This window comes from Cornus florida, unplaced genomic scaffold, assembly GCF_030987335.1.
Source record: "Cornus florida cultivar Cherokee Brave unplaced genomic scaffold, ASM3098733v1 CherokeeBrave_3.0.0_Hap2_Chr08, whole genome shotgun sequence".
NCBI lineage: Eukaryota > Viridiplantae > Streptophyta > Magnoliopsida > Cornales > Cornaceae > Cornus > Cornus florida.
In genome coordinates this window covers 73,950,090-73,973,327 of record NW_026775578.1, presented here as the reverse complement: position 1 = coordinate 73,973,327, position 23,238 = coordinate 73,950,090, and the positions used below count along the sequence as shown (strand labels likewise).

General features: G+C 33.8%; 1 protein-coding gene across 1 annotated transcript; it reads left to right on the top strand.

Annotated features, from left to right (window-relative positions):
- Positions 1 to 17,439: 17,439 nt before the first annotated feature.
- LOC132268124 (beta-fructofuranosidase, soluble isoenzyme I-like) lies at positions 17,440 to 21,913 on the top strand. The gene is made up of 7 exons (XM_059768860.1): positions 17,440 to 17,928; positions 18,092 to 18,100; positions 18,495 to 19,351; positions 20,475 to 20,636; positions 20,725 to 20,954; positions 21,239 to 21,326; positions 21,651 to 21,913. The coding sequence occupies exons 1-7, from the start codon at positions 17,538 to 17,540 to the stop codon at positions 21,855 to 21,857; spliced, it is 1,944 nt and encodes a 647-aa protein (XP_059624843.1). The 5' UTR covers positions 17,440 to 17,537; the 3' UTR covers positions 21,858 to 21,913.
- Positions 21,914 to 23,238: the final 1,325 nt, after the last annotated feature.

The window sequence follows — 23,238 nt, the reverse complement described above, 5'->3', positions numbered from 1 at the left end:
TAGTTTTTGAATTTGATTTGTCATAGCCATAGAGACAGTAAAACTACTACACCAGTAAAGAAAGATAGGATTCACCAGTGTTTTAAATCAACTCCAACTTACCAGCAAGAAACAACAGCTTAGTATTCCAATAAGAAATCCTTTTAATAACCTTATCAACCCGATCTTTACAATTATTCCTTTTTAGACCTGAAGAACACAGAGGTAGACCTAAATATTTGATAGGAAATACCTCTTCTGAGCACTTCAGCAGCCTCAAAATGCCCTGTTTCCTTTTGACAGCTCTAGAGAACAAAACCTTACTTTTCTGAGGATTCATTTGAAGACCAGAGATTTACTCAAAATTTTTGAAAATAAAAGCTAAAGCTTTAGCATTTGGGATAGAAGCTTGAAAAACAACCATGAGATCATCTGCAAAGAAGATATGACACAATGGAGACTGTAGTTTTCTTGTCAAATGTAAAGCAGTGATCTCCTTCTTTTGAACTACTTCATTAATTTTTTGAGAGAGCTAGTCTGTAACCAAAGAGAACAGAAGATGAAACATAGGGCAACCTTGTCTTAGCGCCATTACAGGCTGGAAAAAACCAGTAGGTGTGCCATTTAAAATGATAGAATACTTGGTTGAATGAAGAATAGTAGAGATCCACTTAATCCAAAGATCACTGAAACCAAAACCCTTCAAAGTTTTTAGCAAAAACTTCCAAGACACTGAATCATAAGCCTTCTTAACATCCACTTTCAATGCCATTGAAGCATGCTTAGGCATAGAGAAATCCCTCACCAGTTCATAAGACATGATAATTGCATATTGTAGTTTCCTTACTTTCACAAAACCACACTGCTCTATACTAATCAAATCAAGAAGAACCAAAGCTAATCTATTAGTTAAAATCTTAGTAATGATTTTATACACCAAATTACACAAAGCAATAGGTCTGAATTCAGTCATTTTTAAAGCATTACACACCTTAGGCAATAAAGTGAGAAAAGAACTGCTCATCCCCATGGACCAGAAAAATGTTTAACAGGTGCTACCACATTAGCACCTACCACTGGCCAAAAGGTTTAATAAAATCTAGCAGGAAATCCATCTGAATCAGGGGACTTATCTGGATGAAAACTCAGTACAACAACATGTATTTCTTCAGGAGAAACCACAGTATCTAATTGAAGAGCATCATCTGCACTTAGAGTCTTTCTAGGGGTAACCACAAAAGGAGGCTAAGCTGAGGTTTGAGAAAAAAGCTATTGATAGTATTGAGTAAATCATTCTCTAATAATCCCTATATCAGTGGAGATCACTCCTTCAACCCCTTCAACTTTGGTGATAACAATAAAATGCCTATGTCGTTTCATCTTTTGGTAAAAGAATATAGAGCACTTATCAGCCTCAGTCAACCAGGGCACTCTAGATTTCTGAACTATAATCATCTCTTGATCCATAATAGCAGCCTGATACTCCTCCTTAGCTTGTTTCTCTTGATAAAAAATAGTATCTGAAGGATCTTGTAAAAGAACCTGCTATATATTATCTATCTGCTGCCTTGTCTTCAACAAATTTTCCCCCACAGATCCAAACACATTCTTATTCCATTCCTTAATGATTTTCTTGACATTTTTGTGCTTCTTTAGAAGTCTGTGCATAGAAGAACCAGTAACTGATATGTCCCAAACCTGTTGAACTAGAGGAAGAACATAATCTTTCACACACCAGACTTTTAGCATCTTGAATGGTTTGGGGCCATCTGCAAACTTCTTTAAGATTTGAATAAGAATCCCATAGTGATTCGAGTGCTTGGCAGAAGAATAAGATACCTTAGTGCCAGGCATTTTATCCAACCATATGTCATTAACAAAGACCTTATCAATTTTAACAAAAATTCTCCTATTAGTTCTTTGTCTATTACACTAAGACCAAACCCCATTAACAACATATAACTCAAAAGGCCTGCATCTTGTAAACAATTATTAAACTTAGCCAACAGTCTTTGAGGAACCCTCCTACCACCTTTCTTATCACCAAAAAACCTGATTGCATTCCAGTCACCTAGAGTGATCCAAGGGCCAACTGCAATACTTACATAATGAGTCATTATTTGCCAAAGAACCTATCTTTCTTTACTTGTATTTTGAGCATATATTGGGGAACAATAAACCTCTTCCCCAGTTTGAACAACCTTACCTTGAGCAATATACATTAGGCTTGAGAATCAATAACTGAAATAGAAAAGACAGTTGGATTCCAGCCAACCCAAATTCTCCCCAAAGGATGGGTATCATAATTGTGTAACCAAACCCAATTAAACCTCATTCTCCTGGAAATAACATCAAAGAACTCCTTGTGCACTTTAGTTTCCAGTAAACAACAGAAGTGAGATGACTTTGAAGACAACCAATTACTAACCCCTTTCTACCTTTTAGATTTATTCATCCCTCTCACATTCTATGAACTAATCATTGAGAAGGAGGTAATGGGGCCAAAGACCTAGTGTGGCTACTTCTAGTTTTCCTGTCTGTAACTGCCACAGTTTTATTTCTTAATTTCTTAGTAGGTTCAGGAGAAATAAAGCCAGCTACTGGCTGATGAAAAGTCTCTTTCTGCGGACTTGAAACCTCCATATCCAGAGAAACATTATCAACCATTGCATAAAAAAAAAAAAAATTTAATCTGAATTTGAAGTAATTCAATTCTAAACCTAATTACCCGAAATAGGTCTTGTTAAATTTAGATTAAGCATGCAATTAAAGGAAATTAATTATACCAAAAATAAATAAAAGAAATACCAAGGTATCGAATTCCATCGGCATTAAACATGCAAATCTCTAATCTCTAAAACTATTTAATTATTGATTTTTCTTAGTTTCTTGCGTAATTTAAGCATCCTATGTATCCAAATAAAGAAAAACATAAGATCGTTAAAAGTTTTACTTGTAGAATTTATAGAATCAAGCTTAAATTAATTAATTTTCATTCCTAACAACCAAAAATTACATCATAATAATAGTGAATAAAATCTAACTAGCCACTTTCGCTGGTGCTCTCGATTGCATTTAGCGTATACATTTAAACCACAAGGTTATCCCTAGTAGACGAATTATATTCCCGTGAGAGTTTCCAGTGATGATACCCATAAGCAATATACAAAAAAACTAAATATATTACATATAAAACCTATAAATACCAAATTGTCATTATTCTAAGAAAGTATGCATATTTTCAGAGATTTTCAAATCATTAGCGTATTTAAAATTTCAAATCTATCTTTAAAGTAAAGAGTAAATTCAATTGAAGTTTAGTCCACTTATCAACTTTTAGTAAAATATCCATAATACACAACCTTGTTGTTTCGTGAACCGATCAAAACATTAATTTGAATTTGGTCAAAATCTAAAAATATATCCTCTCTATCCCAAGAATCAGTAGATTTGCAAAATATGAGTTAACAAAATTTAATTTATGTGAAATCCATATCATTTTAAAAGTTTTCAAAAGATCAATGTTTATTTTTATTTTATTTTATTTTATTTTTATTTGCTCTTAACCTTTGGTGGGAGGCGGGTTCCAATGAGGTAGATCATCTTTTTTTTTTTTTTTTTTTTTTTTTTTTTTTTTTTTTCAACCACAATTGTTTCTCATTGGTCTCTTTTTTTCTTCCAACAGAGACTCAAATGGGTTTATGTAATTATCAAGTGAAGAATTTAAGTCCAAGTTTATAAATAGAACCACTTCAAATTTACTACACCATTGATTTAATTTTTTTTTTTTTTTTGATTAATTAGGACTTCCTCTATAATTTACCATGTGAAGCATTACGTCCAGATTAGATCAAGAAAAGGATTATGTCCTATTTAATGTGTAGTTCTTAGAGATGTTCTCAAGATTACCAAGTGAAACTTTAAATCCATGTTAGCTCATAGTGAGGATGTTGGGAATACTAAAAGAAGTTTTAATTAGATTCTAGTCTCCCATGTGACGGCCAGAATTTCAAAGAACTCGGTGCATTAGCGAGTGACCTAAAAACTGATCCGATAACGAATCCCAAATGCGGAAGCAAGAAAAAGATAAGGGGTCTCTAGAGATGGACACCACTTGCAAGATTCCAAAGTGACCTTCTAAGAAGCCATGAAACTCAAAAAGAAACAAATGCGGAAGCTAGGTTTTAAAATGGACAAGGTATTGAACTAGGGGTAAAATGGTTATTTCAAATAGAAGTGGATGCTACTGTGTATACCATTAGATAGAGAACGAAAAATTAATAAATTTAGACTAAAAAATCACTTGATTTGGAGTTAGAATAAAAAAGAAATGAATTTTTAAAGTTTTACTAAAAAGTTGTCAAAATGTGTCTAGGTACGATCGATCCAAACCATTTACGATCGATCGTGAATTTTACGAACGATCCAAAATTTCAAGTTTTGCAGGTACGATCGATCCAACTGGGGTACGAATGATTGGCTGCAAGTTGTCATTTTTCGAAAACACGTGATTTTCAAGGCTAAAACGGGAATTTTTGGAAAAAATTGTGAAGAAACCCTCCCTAAAAATGAGTCCTCTGATCAACTATGGTCCAAACCAGGAATAAAAAGTAATGTAAAATGACCTAAATGCTCCCAAGATTATGTTATGTCAAAGAGATAAAAATATGTTATAAAATAACATACATTCCATACATAAAAAGTGTTTGGCCCTTGGCCTCATTACATATAAATTAAAGTAGCATCAAAATAGAGTACTTATGTACATATTACATATCCAAAAGAAAGTAAGGCACGTTTCTAAATACATTACACATTGTTAACCTCAAAGATAACTATCTCATGCTAACACTTGCATGTCAAAATATACAAACGATGTCTAATTGAAATACAAGCCAAGCTAGGGATGTTGTGCATCCAAAAAGAGTGTCTCATTGCCAAAAAAAAAATCAATTAGGGTGAGTAATCGAGTTACTCCGTAGGATGATGCGTATTCGTATACCCTAAAACTTCAATGGGTTTGCAAGTATAATATAAACGAATACACGTGGATCATGCCCCCTAACGTTTAGTCTCAAGGTGAAGTCAAGGGATCAGCCTAAAACTATCTTTAAAATAATTTTAAACATAATCCATAATAAGCAACGCAATTAAACAATAAGAATATACTTGCAAGAACAACTACCACAAAGCTAGAAGGATAACAAAGTTCGAACCACTCCAAGAACTATAACTCAACCCACACATGGACTCCACTATGATGTAACTTAATCATGTGACTCCATGATACAATGTGATGCTATGCCGGAAATCATATGTGATTAAAATGATTGGTGCACTTCCGCACCCCACTGGCCAGTGTGAATAGGGAATTTTAGCCCTCGGACTCGATGTCCACTTCTAAAGTTTGGATAGCTTCTATCCGTCAATCATGTTATGCATGTCGTACACACACAACTTATAAACTCATGAATTTCATGAACAAAATGATGACCACTATGCTCTTAAGGCCAAAGTGGCACACACACACACCATAATTAACTCACATGGAAAATATATCAATAAGTTCACAATACTAAAATAATGTAGACTACTCAATAGTCATTCAATCAAGTCCTTAATTTGTACACACTTAAACTAATATTATGTTATTCACATAGAGGATTTAATCATGCTAGTATTATAAGCCTTAAACATGTAACCACGCAATCCATACTCTAAGTTTTCAAAAGTACAATGGCCTTTTCAATAATAAATTCACAATGTGAATGAAGCTATGCTACTACAAAATTGTCAACATAGGAAATCCATTCATGCTAATATATAGTGAGTTTCAAATCCTAGAATTTCACATAACAACATAGTATTAATTTCACAGCTAATTCATTGACAAAAATCATATAAAAAGTCTATAATTACACTATAATAAATCACTAATATTTAATTCTCCATCAAATGAAATAACATTCATACAAGAAGTAAATCACATACAAGCCTTGAGCAATTTGAAGCCCTAGGTTAGTTACATACAACTTTCATCTATGTGCAACCCTAAAATTATCATAACATGCATACAATATATATTAATCTCAAATAATACATTATAACACTAAGGGTATAAACATAAAACACTCCCTACCTCACTAGAGAATTGTATCTCTAGAATACTTAAAGAAATGGAAGCAAAATGGAAATCCAAGCTAAGGAGTGGTGGACTAGAGTGTGAGGAACCTTTTGTTTTGCAAGACCCAAAGGTGAGGGGAAGAGGCTTGAAATCAAGCTACGGAGGCTAGGTTTTTAAGGTTTCAATGGTGTTTTTAGTGTTGGGAGTCTATGCGCAGTGGAATAATTGTGAAATATAATATGGATAAATAACCTAGAGGATGGTGAATAGATTTAACTTACTCTTTCATCCAATTTTTACATATTTTAATTTTACCGAAATAAAACTAAAATCAAACCACAAAGCAAAAATAAAGTACAAGTAAAGTAAATAGAGTTTGAGAGATGACACCAGGATTTTAATAAGGAAACCCCAATTGGTATAATAGACCAATTGTAACAGGAAAAACCTCGTTGGACTTTGCAGTCTAGAGATAAATGATCCACTATATTTGAAGCAAAGTATATCAAACTTTGACTTAAGCTCACCCTATCGTTCTACCAAAAACCAATTGTTGACGATCCCTAACTTTGCAACTCCCCCGTCCAATAGATCTCAACCTGAGGCTTACTCTTGATCTCTGTAGAAGAGTTGCAGGTAGATCAAACAACACTCCACGAATGCTTTGACTCTTTCAACGTGTGATCGCTTCACCCCTTTTCTTCTAGATCTGAATTTGATGAAGAACGAATGAATTCTGCTTTTCCAAAATTCTTGAATCTTCAATTATACTTTAATTCCGATGAGATAGAGATCAACACTACTAAATCACTCTTGTGTTTATGTGTATGCTCTTAAAAATAAAATCAGAAAAATCAGATTGATTTTATGAATAAAAATATCTCTTAAAGATAGCTCTCTATTATATCTGAATTTTGTATGCAAAAACCGTGTAAAAAATATCTCTCTAAAGGCTTTCTCAAAATATAGAATTGATGTTCCTTAAAGTTATGAATAAACCTAGATGACTAACAAGGTTTATATAGAGTTTAGAATGTCTTAATACCTCTGAAAATATAGAAAATTTCGTGTATTGGACTTGGAAGAAAGTTGGGTCCAAAAAGGAAACAATCAAGAAAAAGGAAACTGAAAGTTCTGATGCTACCGGGACTTCTTAAACTAGTTCAGCCCCCTTGAACCGGTTCAAGATGGCCAGTCTTGAATTTTGCTGAAGTTGAACCATTTCAGCCCCGTTAAACCAGTTCAAGTTGAACAGAATGTAAATTTTTGCTTAAAAACTTCCAAAACCCTTTCTAAATGTTCTCACTACCTCTCAAAACTTTCTAAAGCATTGTTCTCATCATCTTGGAGTGTAGTATAGCATGAACACTTGAACTTCTTCAAATCCGCATTCGATCTTTAATCTTGAAATTTTGAATTGAAAAATTACAACTCGATCGAATTTGTTTTGACAACGAAATTTGCCAATTTACAATATATATATATTTTTCATAATCTCCCCAAAATATATATTTCACAATCTCCCCCTTTGGCAATTTCGTGACAAAACCCTAAAAACAACATGTAATCAATCCAAGCAGAAAAGGAAAATTACAATGATTGTTAAAGAAATAAAACGCAGGATTTTTTCTTGAACCTCATGAAGCTTTAACACATGTAGCAACATGTAATCTGCACATTAGTTCAACAAAACTACCCATGAAGCTTAATCAAGAAAGATAAACAATTAACATATATCAATAGTATATGTATATGTCTCCCCCTCAATTCTAGAAACTCTCCCCCTAAAATATGCATACTTCTCCCCCTTTTTGTTACAAATTGACAAATAAAGCTCAAGAAAGAAAGAAAAGAAATAATGTGGGAGAATTAACAAGAAAAGATATCAAAACTATCATCTATGCATAAGATATTGTAATAAGCACAAAAACATGATGATAAATAGTAGCAGTGGAACTAAAGATGATTATCCAAGCTAACACAAGTTCCATCCACATGATAAATAGAACCAATCATGCTCAAAATCACACACATGATATTTCCATCCAATCAAGAACAAAAATTCTTAATAAAAACTAAAAGGAAAATCTTTTTGGATTTTTTTTTCATTTTTTAATTTTTAATTTTAATTTTTCTGATATTTGAATAAAAAATATGAGATAACAATTTCCATGAATTTTAAGCATACATGAAATCCAAAAATTTCTGAAGAATTTTAGAGAATTTATAAACACGAAATTTTTAGACACCACAAAATATTCAATCAAATCAATTCTCAAGTTCATAAAAATCAAATCAATTTTTATGAAGATTTAGAAATTTACCTAACAAGTTCATATGTGTGTGTGCCCAATTCAATCTCGTCAAATTTTAATCAAATCACATTGACCAACTGTCCATATTGATTGAAAAACATTAAGATAAAATTGTTTTGAGCAAATTTTACTAAGCAAGACGGCTTTTACTCTAAAGAGTAGACAACAATTCCCTATTTTAACTTGTCTACTTTTTTTTTTTTACTCAATTAGCTCCTCTCCAAAGTCTAGTAAGAGCTTTCGAACTAGTCTCAATAGGTAGCATTTTCCGTAGCAAAGATTTTCAGCATTCTCTTGATTTTTTTCTTTTATTTTCATGTTGAAATTTTATCAATTTTTTTTTTTTTTTTAAACACATGTTTTTTTTTATTTATTTAAAAAATATAACCTTTATAGCTTTTATGAGCAATATGACCTAGTTAACTTCACAATGATTTTCAATTAAGTTTTCTCAGAGTTGGACTAGTACACATAAAAAATATGAACTCAAGAGACTCATCTCTAAAAAGAAATAAACAAAGCAAATTGTCTTTCAACATATATATTACACATCAATAATCTTTTCATTAAATAATCATATGTCCCCAATTTGCATTCAAAAATAATTAATTCAAGAGAAATAATTATCACTCATGCATTGACAAGAAAAATATGATCATCACTTTCTAATGAAAGAAAAACAACCTAAATCCTAAACTACAAGATAGGGTCTAATGGAAACAAGATTTTCATTAAAGCATAGTCCATAACCATAAAACTTTTTTAGGACTTAGTTAGGGGGGTTTGCACCCATAGATCTACTAGGAACAAGTCCCATAGTATCAACAGGCACATAATTAACCAAGTCTTCCTTTTTGATCCGTACAGTCTTTACATTCAACTTTTGAAAAGACTCTTCAATTCTAACCTTTTTCTTGTTTGAGTAATTTTTAGCATGAGAATTTTTGGGTTGATTCATAAAATTTGCTTTTTAGCATGAATCCTATTCTTAACATAAGAACCATAAGCATGAAATTTAGAAAAAGATTCTCTGCTCTTCCTATAGCAATAATATTGGCTATGTCCATTCTTACCACAACAAGTGCAATGCAAAAGAGTAGGCACGTAAGAAATATTAGTATATGATGAATCAACAACCTTAGACTTTTTTTTAGGTATATTCAAGTTATTGGGTTTCACAAAAATAGTTTTACCCTTACTACTAGATGAAGCCTCATTAAAACCTAAGCTAGTTTTGTTATTCACATTCTTACCAACATTAATAATCTCATCAAGTTTAATCAGCCCAGAAGTAAATCTAATCAATTTCTCTTGTGACTTTTTTAATTCAATTTCAAGAAATTCCAATTTAGAAACAAGAGATTCTTTTACAGGATTAACTTGACTTACCTCACCTTCTAAGAATCTTACTTTTCGATGAACATCTTCAATCTCTTTCTTTTTCTGTTCATTTTCCTTTTTCAGAGCATCTCTTTGCTTCTTAACTTCTTTTAATTATCTACCTTGCTTATTGAAGCCTTTCTTTGTTTGAACATATGTAACATATAATTCATTGAAGGCTTTATCATAATTCTCCTTTGTTTCTTTCTTGTAACAATCTTCATCATTAGGTTTTGCTATGTCCTCAAAATTTAAGTCATCTGTGTCAGACAAAGAAAATCTTTTAGAAGTATCATTATTCACAGAAGCAACAAAAGCAAGAGGATTATCATCATCATTAGAAAAAGAAGCATCATTATCCTTAGAAACTGAAACTTTCATTATTTTACCCTTATTTTTATCTTTGGACTCTTTCCTAACAACAAAGCTATTTTTAGGACTTGGACAAACTGTTGATGTATGACCTATACCACCATATGTCTAGCATTTAATCTCAGTTCCTTTATACTCCTCTTCTCTCTTTTTATCTTGTCTCTCACTTCCCTTAGATGAAAACTCTCTATTCTTAAACCTTGACTCTCCCACTTTCTTAAATGCATTAATCTTTTCAGATTTGATCAAATTTCTGAACTTCCTAGTGATGAGAACAATTTCTTCATCAGACTCACTATCATATCTAACCTCAGACTTGAAAGACTCAGACTTTGAACCTTTTAGGGCTAAGCCTTTAGGCTTTTGGGAATTTCCATAGTACTTAATCTCATAGTTCTTAATATGACCTACAACCTCATTAACTTGTATGGTTGTGATATTTTGAGTTGCTTATAGTGTTTCAACTTTGATTCTGAACATTTCAGGCAAATACCTAAGAATTTTCTTATTAATTTTCTTATCTGTCACTTTCTTTCCTAGGTTTCGAAGACCAGACACAATATGGTTGAGTTTCATGTAAAACTCATAAAAGGTCTTATCTTCTTCCATCTTAAGATTTTCAAATTGAAACACAAGCATCTCAATCTTTGAAGATTTGACTTCATCTGTACCCTCATGGGTAAGTTGAAGTATATCCCATGCCTCATTTGCAATTTTACAATGAGCAATACGAGCTAACTAGGATTGGACAACAGATTTGAATAAAGAAATCAAAGCTTTGGTGTTTCCTTCTTGAACATTATTCTCAGCTTGAGTCCACTCAAACTCTCCATTTTCAATGGTAAAACCATCCTTTGTGACTGTAGGTTTTTTATAACCTTTTTTAATTGCAACCCAAACATATTTACCTTGAGTCATAAGAAAAAATGTCATGTTAGGTTTCCAAAAAGCATAGTTATCACCATCAAACAAAGGAGTACATTGAATAGATCCACCTTCCTTAAGAACACTATCCATATGAAAATTTTAAAACAAAAACAGAGATTTTTTTTTTTTTTTTATTAAAAAAAATTCCACAAGGAACAACTCAATGTATAGAGGATGGCTCTGATGCCACTTGTTTGGAGTTTGTGTGCAGTGGAATGGTTGTGGAATATAATATGGATAAATAACCTAGATGATGGTGAATAGATTTAACTTGCTCTTTTATCTAATTTTTACTTATTTTAATTTTACCGAAATAAAACTAAGATCAAACCACAAAGCAAAAATAAAGTGCAAGTAAAGTAAATAGAGTTTGATAAATGACACCAAGATTTTAACGAGAAAACCCCAATTGGTATAATAGACCAATTGTAATAGGAAAAGCCTCGTTGGACTTTGCAATCCTGAGATAAATGATCCACTATGTTTGAAGCAAAGTATATTGAACTTTGACTCAGGCTCACACCCTATCGTTCTACCAAAAACCAATTACTGATGATCCCTAACTTTGTGACTCCCCCGTCCAATAGCTCTCAACCTCAGGCTTACTCTTGATCTCTGTAGAAGAGTTACAGGTAATTCAAACAACACTCCACGAATGCTTTGACCCCTTCAAAGTGTGATCGCTTCACCTCTTTTCTTCTAGACCTGAATTTGACGAAAAATGAATAAATTATGCTTTTCCGAAATTTCTGAATCTTCAATGCCAATGAGATAGAGAATAATACTATTAAATAACAATTGTGTTTATGTGTATGCTCTCAAAAATAAAATCAGAAAAATCAGATTAATTTTCTGAATAAAAATATTTCTCAAAGATGGCTCTCTATTAGATTTGAATTTTGTATGCAAAAGCCATATAAAAAATATCTCTCTACAGCCTTTCTCAAAATATAGAATTGATGTTTCTTAAAGCCATGAATAAACCTAAATGACTAACAAGGTTTACATAAAGTTTAGAATGTCCTAATCCCTCTGAAAATATAGAAAATTTCGTGTATAGGACTTGGAAGGAAGTAGGGTTAAAAAAGGAAATAATCAAGAAAAATGAAATTGAAAGTTCTAATGCTACCATGACTTCTTAAACTGGTTCAACCCCCTTGAACCGGTTCAAGATGGCCAGTCTTGAATTCTGCTGAAGTTGAACCAGTTCAACCCCGTTGAACTAGTTCAAGATGGACGGAATGTAAATTTTTCCTTAAAAACTTCCAAAACCCTTTCTAAATGTTCTCACTACCTCTCAAAACTTCCTAAAGCATTGTTCTCATTATCTTCAAGTGTAGTATACCATGAACACTTGAATTTCTTCAAATCCGCATCCAATCTTCAATCTTGAAATTTTGAACCGAAAAATTACAACTCGATAGGAATTGTTTTGAAAAGAGAAAATCAAAAAGCTAAGTCTCTAAGAAAATCTATCTCACTGAGCAAGTCAGTGCAATTATTCGGCACAACACTCCTCCTAAATTCAAAGATCCTGGTGCTCCTACCATTTCGTGCATCATTGGAAACCATATGATAGACCGAGTACTTCTTAATCTTAGAGTGAATGTTAATCTTCTTCCTTACTCGGTGTATGAACAATTAGGCTTGAGAGAGATTAAACCCACGTAAATGGTGTTACAACTTGTCGATTGATCTATGAAGCAACCACGTGGGATAATTGAAGATGTTCTCATTAAAGTGGACAAGTTTTATTTTTCGGTTGACTTTTTTGTCCTGGATATAGAACCTGTCCATGATCCCAATAAATATATTCCTGTAATCCTTCGTCATCCATTTTTAGCTACAATGAATGCTAACATTAACTGTAGGACTAGGGCTATGGATATTTTTGGAAACATGAAGCTCAAATTAAATATCTTTAACGCCACTCCTTATTCCTCAGAGAAAGATGAGTGCTTCTTTATTGATGTCATTGATAAGGATTCAGTTACCATCTTTCCAACAAAAGATCCTCCTCCTTTGATTTTGAGTCCTCCTTGTCCTTCTTGTGAGTCTTCTCACAAACTTAAGCCTAAGCCACGACCGGATAAGCTTGAGTATTCTTTCTTGGGTCTTGATGGAACCACATTAGTTCCTCTTGTTTTGAATTTCATAATCTCCTATAAGACTGATTTTAGGATGAGGGAGGTAATTGAATTGTTGTATACAGGCTAAGGAGTGGTGTACAATCGAGCTAGCGGCATTAAACTTAGCATGTTGTCAATCTATCGACGTTAAACTTAGCATTTGTATGTTTGTACTATAGTTTATTTTTATTCTTTTCAGTTTTTCTAGGTTATTAGTTTATTTGTATATTTTTCTTTATTTTTAGATTAGGTTAGTTTAGGTTTGTTTCAGTTAAAAAAAAAATAAACAAACTTGACTTGTGCATAATGATATATATCTATTTTACTCCATATACTTGATAATTTGATGTGTGTGATGTGTCTCTCGCAATCGTACGATACCGTGTAGGATATAGCTCTATGCAAAGAAGATGTCGAACCTACAGGGAGAAGAGATTTGTAGTTTAGTTTTTAACTTTGTTCTATAGTTTACAAGTAACTCAATTGGGAAGTTTGTTGGTTATCACGGTTTAACAAACTTAAACTATAAAATAATCAATTAAAACAAATTAACTAAATTAAATGATCAGAGAGGGAAAGTCTTAAGGCTTTGACTTTACCACAATCGTTATACTATGGTCAATTGAATCAACTCTGGGACTTTAACCAATTCTGTTTTCAAATGAGATGAACTCAATAACATTCATTCAGTTCGGAGTTTAAAGAAAGATGTTTTACAAAATTAGCTAATTATAACCTATCTGCGGTTAGCGTGGACTATTTGCCTACCTACTCTACCTACTTTAACTACTTTATGAATGAACCACCTTTCCTAAGCATAGATTATGAAAACATTCTTCTGTAAAACACGTTGGAACACCATTATATGACCAATACTCTCGTGTCCAGTAAGGCTCCACCAGATACCGTACAACGAGTTAGGTTGAGAATAGATTATAAATTATTATATCTAAGACAAAGTAATAACAATTTATATTCTACTACAGCATGAAAAACCACTTGAATTGTCTCAAGTGCTCGTAGTCATATAATCAAGAAAACATCATATATTAAAATAAACCTAGAGTCAAAACAATCAAACCATAATATAACGTTGGGTTACATCAGTGCCCTAAGAAAGGGTTTAGCTACTCATGACAAGGTTGGATATCATTTGTGTTGAGTTCATCTCCATCGTCACAGACGATACCTCTCTTCTCAGAATCTTCACTTTCAAGGTTGTAGGAACCCTAAAAGTCACGACACCTTCAGCCTTCTGAATAACACCGTAAACTAGATTGAAATTCCGGACCTCTTCTCTCAAGGCTAACGCCTTCTTTTATAGAAGAAAATATATATTTGGTGGGCTTTTAGGTCTCCTGGCCCAACTGGGATGAGATACGGCTGAAAAGATAGTAATCATGCAGCTTTTAATCTGACATGTCATGCAATGCTCGAGCTTTAGGAACAGATGCTCGAGCTTTAGGGCTCATGCTCGAGCTTCGGGAACAATTGCTCGAGCTTCTCTGGATAGATGCTCGAGCATCAGTGAATGATGCTCGATCATCACATTGACACTTAGCCAATTTTCTTCAACTATTTTCCGAAGCGTCTTTTTCTTTAACACTAAGAACATTTTTGGGGTTGAACTCCTTTAACATTGCTCGATCTAAGCTTCATGGGTTCGAGCACTAGGTACCATGTTCAAGCATCAGGGGTTCAATGCTCGAGCTTCAATGGATGATGCTCGATCCTCTGTGGATAGTGCTCGATCATGGATGTGATGCATGAGACCTGGGAGCATACAAGTGTAATACAAATCCATAAAGACATGAGGGTAAAATATGCAAGGATGAAATGGAAGAAGTGTCGGGAACTATTCCCGAGCACTTGACTTGATCCAATCCGACAAGACCCGAATTCGAAAAATAAACGGAAAAAGAAAATACAAAAAAATGAAAAAGGGACAGGTCCTCACAAACTGTTATCTATCTGACTCCTTGGGCCCTAATGTCGCTTGAACTTTGTAGACAATAATAAAAACACAACACATGGTACTGACTTTCAAAAAAATTGCACAAAAGTCCTTCCAAGAAAATATCTAAAAAAATAGTCGCACTATTGACCCAAATGAAAATATCTTCTAAAGATAATCGCACAAATAACCCCCAAAATTAAAATGTTCCAAAAATATAATTGCACAAATAACCCCAAAATGACAAAAGCTAAAATATATACAAATACAAATCTATAAAGACACGAGGGTAAAATACGTAAGGATGAAATGGAAGAAGTGTCTGGAACTATTTTCGAGCACTTGACTCAATCCGATCTGACAATATCCGAATCCGAATAATAAACGAAAAAAGAAAAAGGGACAGGTCCTCCCAAATTGTAGTCTATCTGACCCCTCGAGCTCCAGTGTTGCTTAAACTTCGTAGACAATAATTGAAACATAACACATGGCACTAACTTTCAAAAATTGCATAAAAGTTCTTCAAAGAAAATATTTAAAAAATTAATCGCACTATTGCCCCAAATGAAAATATCTTCAAAAGATAATCTCACAAATAACCCTAAAAATGGAAATGTTCCCAAAATATAATCGCACAAATAACCCCAAAATGACAAAAGGTAAAACATATACAAGTGCACTACAATTCCACAAAGACACAGAGAGTAAAATATGCAAGGATAAAATGGAAGAAGTGTCGGGATCTATTCCCGAGCACTTGACTTGATTCGGTTCGACAAAGTCCGAATCCGAAAAATAAATGGAAAAATAAAATACAGCTATGTGACACCTTGGGCACCCATGTCGCTGGAATTTCCTAAACAATAATTATGACAAAGTCTATAGGACTTATCGTAACTAATGAAAATGAGATTATTATTATTATTAGTAATATTATTATTATTATTATTTCCTTTGTCCCACTTTAAGGCTCAGTTTGGTAGAGTGGAAATGGGAGGAAAGGAAAGGGAAGGTGATGGAGGGTGATTAAAAAATTGTGTTTGGGTAAAATTGATTGAAGGAAAGGAAAGGAGAGGGAAGGGTTTGGAGGGTTAACATAAGGCTTCTACAGTAGATTTCTTAACCTCCCAAAAATGGACGAAAACGGAAGAAAAAGGAAGGAGAGGCTTGGTGAGTGATTTCTTATGCCAAATTTGCCCTTGATTACACACAAAACCCATACGTACAAGTTAGCAGTTGCAGAGAGAGAGGGGGGCAAGCTTGAGAGTTGAGAGAAAGAGGGCCGGCTGAAGCTTGCGAACGGCGAACCCGAATTGGAAGGGCAATGGAAACTGAAAGATCGATATGGCTGAAATTGGGTTTTGATTTTTTGAACAATCTGAAATGATGCCGATATGCATAGTTTTGATTCTTGCAGACAAATATATAAACTGAAAGAAATGGATTTTGAACTTCTGATTCTTGTATTTGCAGTTGTAGAGAGGAGAGAGAGAAAGAGAGAGAGAGGGCAAGTTCAGAGTTAGGACGAGAATAGAGATGGAGGCAGGGAGGCTAAAATGATTTGCCCTAAAAATATTATATATATATATTACATACGTTTTGTTATAGGTTTTTTATTTTATTTTTATTTTTTATTTTTTATTTTTTTTTGCAAATATTACATACTTAAATTTATAAATTTTTCTTTTAAAAATTAAAAGGGTATAATAGTAAATTTACTAAAATACTTCCCTTTCATTTCTTTTCCTAAACATGATCATTATCCTTTCATTTATTTTCTTTCATTAACCAACCAAATACGACAAGGGGTTAAAATTATCCTTTCCTCCCCTTTCCCTCATAACTAATGTTATTTCCCCCATTTAAACTCATCGTACCAAACATAGCTTAAATGTTGCCTTCGGGAAAACGACATTTAAAGTGGGATGGAGGTAGTATTATTATTATTTTATTTATTATTATTATTTTATATTTTGGGGGTTATAAATTGTGAATAAGATGAAGTTGGAACAGCATTTAGAATGCTAAGATGTACACCTAAGCTTAATAATTAATTCTGCACAAGCCAAGACAAGGATGTCAACAAAATAGTCGGTCCCTTGCGTGATCCAAAGTGCCACGTAGTGTGTATATTTATTTATATAATGATAAACTCAAGATTCCAACCGAGCTGGACAATCAACCACCCTAGCACGTACCACCGGGCAAATCCATATTTGACACAACATCCTTTTTCTGACGCCATTCCACTTAAACTAGTCTAACTCTCACTCCCTATTCATCTATATAACACCACAAACTCCTTCAATTCTTAATGCACTAGCACCTCTATATTCTATCAGCTCAATCAACCAAAAATGGACACCCACACTAGCACTTCAACCCCTGATGATCTTGAAAATGCAACTTCTTACACTCTCCTACCGGACCAAACTCAATCAACTGGATCTCCGGCCAATCAACGCCGACCCAAGAAGGGTCTCACCTGTATGTTGCTCTACACATTGGGTCTGCTGTCTTTGATCGTTTTGATCCTCAACCAAGCTACGGTCAATACCGATCCACCTTCTTCGGTGTCCACGCCGGACACCTTGGAGCTGCCACCCTCGAGAGGGGTATCATTGGGAGTGTCGGAGAAGACTTTCCGGCAGTTTCCCGGCTACGGGAAGGTGTACCCGTGGACCAATGCTATGCTGTCATGGCAAAGAACAACCTATCATTTTCAACCCCAAAAGAATTGGATGAATGGTGGGTACAAAACACAATCACTTGTAACTTTTTACCCGGCCTTTTGTTATTTTATAGTACTCCATTATTGATACATATAAATATATATTATGTTTTTCTAATCCAATTTTATTGTCATTTTTCATGGTTGCTCTTGCGGGGAATCTGGTAATTTCTGCATCAGATCCTAATGGTACGTTTTCACATTACTTTGCGTTTGTCCCATAAAAAGTTCTATGTTTGGGAAATTTGTAAATCACGGCTTCCCAAACATGACACTTTTTAGTGAGTTAGGATTATCCAAATATAACACTTTTTATAAAATATAGAAAATAATATTTACGAACAATTTTCAAATAAATGTGTCAATTTTATTTAAATTTTTATTTATACATCAAGTTGTGATTAATTAACATCATATAATTTAGACCATATAAAAATTTCTGTCTTTAAATTCTACTTCCATGTAAAAAGGGGCTAAATTACTCTAATTGATCTAAAATTGATGAATACTATATATACACACAGTTATGCAAGTATAATAATGTCTACATGTTTGAAATGGGGACATAATTGCATTTTTGTAGGTCCATTGTTCCACATGGGGTGGTACCACCTTTTCTACCAGTATAACCCAAATTCTGCCGTTTGGGGCAATATAACGTGGGCCCATGCGGTGTCTAAGGACATGATCCATTGGCTCCACCTCCCTTTTGCTATGGTTCCAGATAGCTGGTTTGATTGTAATGGTGTGTTCACGGGGTCCGCCACGATTCTTCCCGATGGTCAGATCATAATGCTCTACACTGGGACCACCGATGATTATGTGCAGGTGCAAAACCTTGCGTACCCTGCCAACCTATCTGATCCTCTCCTTCGTAATTGGGTCAAGTATGCGGGTAACCCGGTCTTAGTCCCCCCATCCGGTATTGCTCCCAAAGACTTCAGGGACCCGACAACGGCATGGCTTGGCCCCGATGGGAAATGGCGGATCACAATCGGGTCAAAGGTTAACACCACGGGCATTTCGCTAGTGTATCAAACCACCAACTTCACAAGCTATGAGCTGTTGGATGGAGTCTTACATGCGGTTCCGGGTACGGGCATGTGGGAATGCGTGGACTTTTACCCGGTTTCAATGACCAGGAAGAATGGTTTGGACACATCAGCTAATGGACCGGGTTTGAAGCACGTACTTAAGGCAAGTTTGGATGATGACAAGCATGATTATTACGCCCTTGGGACATATGATCCGATTAATGGTAGATGGACACCCGATAACCTGGAGTTGGATGTGGGTATCGGCTTACGGGTGGATTATGGAAAGTACTATGCATCAAAGACATTTTATGACCAAAATAAGGATAGGAGGATCCTTTGGGGTTGGACTGGAGAAACTGATAGTGAATCTGATGATCTTTTGAAAGGTTGGGCATCTCTTCAGGTACTAAATTTTTTTGACTTATTATATTTATGAATAATAATTTAGATCAATAAGAACTTACGTGTCATTAGTATTTTTCACGTGATGCATCGACTTCTCCAACATATATAATCACTCTATATTTAATTATTAGTACTACCATTTCAAGCAATTATTTGATCTCATCCACTAAATACACTGACATTAATGCTATTTTTTGGACACTTGTTCAAATATAAGGTACTAAAGCTTTGTTTGACTTGCTCAAGTCCAATTCAAGTTAAAGTGGGATTGGTTCAAATTCAATCAATCAATCAATGAATTTTATGCTTTTAGTTTTTAAGTCTGTCTCACCACTTTCTGAGTAAATTATTTACTTTGATTAATATTCTCTAGGCATAATCAGTTATCTTTCCTAGTCATTGCAATAATTGAATTTGTGAGAAGCATTTCATACTGTTTGTGAATGATTTTTTTTACCTTTTCGAAGATTTAGTTAATCAATAATTATGTCTTCTGTAGTCATTTAGTAAGAACATTGTTGCCTGAGAATGTTTCTCTTTCATATCTGATCTAAATTTATTTTCAGCCATTGATGAGAGTGTAAAAAGAATTCCCAAAAATAAACTGATAGGCCCCATTGTGATTTAAATCGCATCTGACCATATATATATATATATATATATATCTATATATATGCATCATCATTGAAGAATATCATAAGCACTTTACAACGGGTGATGATTTGCTTTTGGGACTGAGGATTAAGTGGTTAATTTGGTCTTCACCTGGTGTAGTTGTGGCCTCGTAATTTTTTTATTTCAAAATACTCCTTGCAGTTGTTTATGAGATGATTAATCATGAACTCTAGCACTTAAATATGTGAACCCCAACAAAAAAACACATATATAAACACACACGCACAAAAGAAGAAGACGACGAAGAAGAAGAAGAAGAAGAAGAAGATAAACAAGAGAAAGTGATATGAAGAAAAGTTAAATCATGAACTCTAGCACTTAAATATGTAAAACCAAAAATATTCAAATAAGCGCCTCTTCATCTCATGTGTGTTTTTTTTACTTGTACCAACTAGTAAATTTTATTTTATTTTTGGGGTAAATTGACTTCTTGTTGTGTTTCACAGACCATTCCCAGGACTGTATTGTTTGACAATAAGACCGGAACCAATTTACTTCACTGGCCTGTGGACGAACTGGAGAGCTTGAGAAAGAAGAGCACCGAATTCAATAAGGTGGAGGTTGGACCTGGATCAGTTGTGCCGCTGAATATAGGCTTAGCTACTCAGGTCTCTGATTTGTTTTGCTAAGATTTCTAGATTATTACTGTTAAATTGTATATTTGCTGAAAAATTGGTAGTTTGGCAATGGTTGCAGCTGGACATAAGTGCCACCTTTGAAATAGATAAAGAGGCACTGGAGGCGACAGCTGAAGCCGACGTGAACTACAATTGCACCGGTGGTGCCACAGCAAGGGGTGCCTTGGGACCATTTGGCCTTCTGGTTATTGCAGATGAAACACTTTCTGAACTAACACCGGTTTATTTCTACATCGCCAAAGACGCTGATGGGAGTGCCAACACTTGGTTCTGTGCTGATGAAACAAGGTATGCTTCTCTTTTACTTGAAAGTATATCTTAAGCATTTGGTCCCCTTAATTATCTCTCGAATTAAATTACTACTATACCAATTATCCGATTTTTGAATTGCACATGCTATTATATAATTCAGTAGTCTGTGTTTTTGGAGTTACTATTTCTTGAATCCAGAATTATTTCATGCTTAGAAGTAGCTATTTTTCTTAGGTTTTTGATGATTTAAAATATACTGACATGGTTGAAATTCATCCATGCGAGCAAAATATTGTAACGCCGTATGTTTATCTATGCAGATCATCCAAGGCTTCCAATGTTTACAGAAAAATTTATGGAAGCATAGTCCCTGTGCTTAATGGTGAAAACTTCTCCATGAGGTTATTGGTATGTCACAATCTCTTATTATTTTTATTTTATATATATTTATATGTAGTTTAATTGGAGCCTAAAGCTTGAAATATACTAGAAAGGAAACTATTAAGAGCAAAAAAATGTTGATCAGTTTTAGATCCATTTAGATGTAAATAAAAGTTATAAGAGTATATAGTACTTCTAAATCAAAATTCTGCATCAGAAATGGCTCCTTACCAAAGGGGTTGATACTTGTTATACTATACATGAATTCTCCTAAAAGTTTTCGATAATCAACACAATCGGATTTAACTAAAAGAGAACATTCAACAAATTTTCTCCCGAAATTGGATTCAGGTTGATCATTCCATTGTGGAGAGCTTTGCCCAAGGAGGGAGATCAGTGATCACATCAAGAGTTTATCCAACAAGTGCGATTGATGGGGCAGCGCGGGTATTCCTGTTTAACAATGCCACAGGATTGAAGGTCACAGCTTCACTCAAGATTTGGCAAATGGATTCAGCTTACATTCACACTTTCCCCTTAGATCAGATACAATACTGAGTCCAAACTGTTGTATATAATTCTTCTTTTTTTTTTTTTTTTTTTTTTTTTTTTTTTTTTTTTTTGTTTGGTTAAAAAAAAAAAAAAAAAAATTCAGAATATCAAGAATCTTGTGGCAACCGAACATTAGATACTGTATCCTTTCATTGTATCCTTTCATTTTTCTGCAGAATTTGAGGTCTAGGCATTTCCATTGGCAATATCTATTGTAATTCATCTGGGAAATAATTTTGAGATTTTCATAATTTGTGTTATTCTTAAAACAAACTTCTTCTTTATTTTTTATTTTTTATTTTTTGATATTGAATTTGCTTATTTATCTAACCACGATGCTTGATGATCATCTAGTTACCATACACATTCACTATAACAATCAATTACTTCTTCTTCTTCTTCTTCTTCTTCTCACATTGTTACTTGTAATCCTCTCTGAAAAATGTAAAATGACATTGTAGATTGCTTCATAGGAATTATCCCTCTTGAATGGAATTAGTCTTCCATTTACATTGTAGAATAAAGTAGATGTAATAAAAGATATATAGTACAAGAGAATTTGAGAGTGGCAAAATATAAATTTAGAAGGTTAAAAAGACAACAAATTGAGAGAGGAAGAGTGAATTGCTCCTTTTCTATTATTCATGTATGTTCTTTAGGTTCCTTACACATATATATAGATGGTTTCTACCACTACAATTTTGCCACCTCATGTTTTTGGGTTTAAACCAATTCCTTGCATTCATATGCACAGTCAATTGCTTTTTGACATGAGATTACTATGTGTTAATGGGATGATGATCAAATAGACCCAGCCACGTAACCTGGCCGTGCTAACGGGGTCGACTCAAACTTTTGGTGCCTATAATTCCTAATGCCAGCATAGCTGCATTCACATTGTGATTCTTTACTGATACAAAGAATTCCTTAATTTTCAATTTGATTAAACAAGGAGTGGACCCCACACAATTATACATATAATATAACACTCCCCTTGGATCCACTAGACTGCACTAAGAATATGGCTCGTAAAAACCTTGTTAGGAAAAATTCAATTAGAAAAAACCATAGCGAAAGAAAAAGAATGCAATATTCTTGTGTGTCTGAAAATGGCATTCTATGAGTTTTAATTGCTTTATTAAAACCTTGTCTAGGAAAGTTTAGTGGGACAAAATCTGAACAAAGCAAAAAGAGTACAATATGCCAATACATTTTCAATCAATTGCTCCCCCTCATTCATGCATTAGTTCAACACTAAAGAATCTTGAGTTGACGTATTCCAATATTGTGCACCAACTTTTTGAACGTCGTACTTGGTAGTGCTTTAATGAATAAGTCTGCAAAAGTTTCACATGAACGAATGTGTTGAATGTCAATATCAATATTC

What these genes read in the sequence shown, in the direction of transcription:
- LOC132268124 (XM_059768860.1), top strand. Translation starts at nt 17,538, where the DNA reads ATGGACACCCACACTAGCACTTCAACCCCTGATGATCTTGAAAATGCA. An exon ending in AAGGTTGGGCATCTCTTCAG is followed by an intron (nt 19,352 to 20,474) that starts GTACTAAATTTT and finishes TGTGTTTCACAG; the next exon opens with ACCATTCCCAGGACTGTATT. An exon ending in TTCTGTGCTGATGAAACAAG is followed by an intron (nt 20,955 to 21,238) that starts GTATGCTTCTCT and finishes TTATCTATGCAG; the next exon opens with ATCATCCAAGGCTTCCAATG.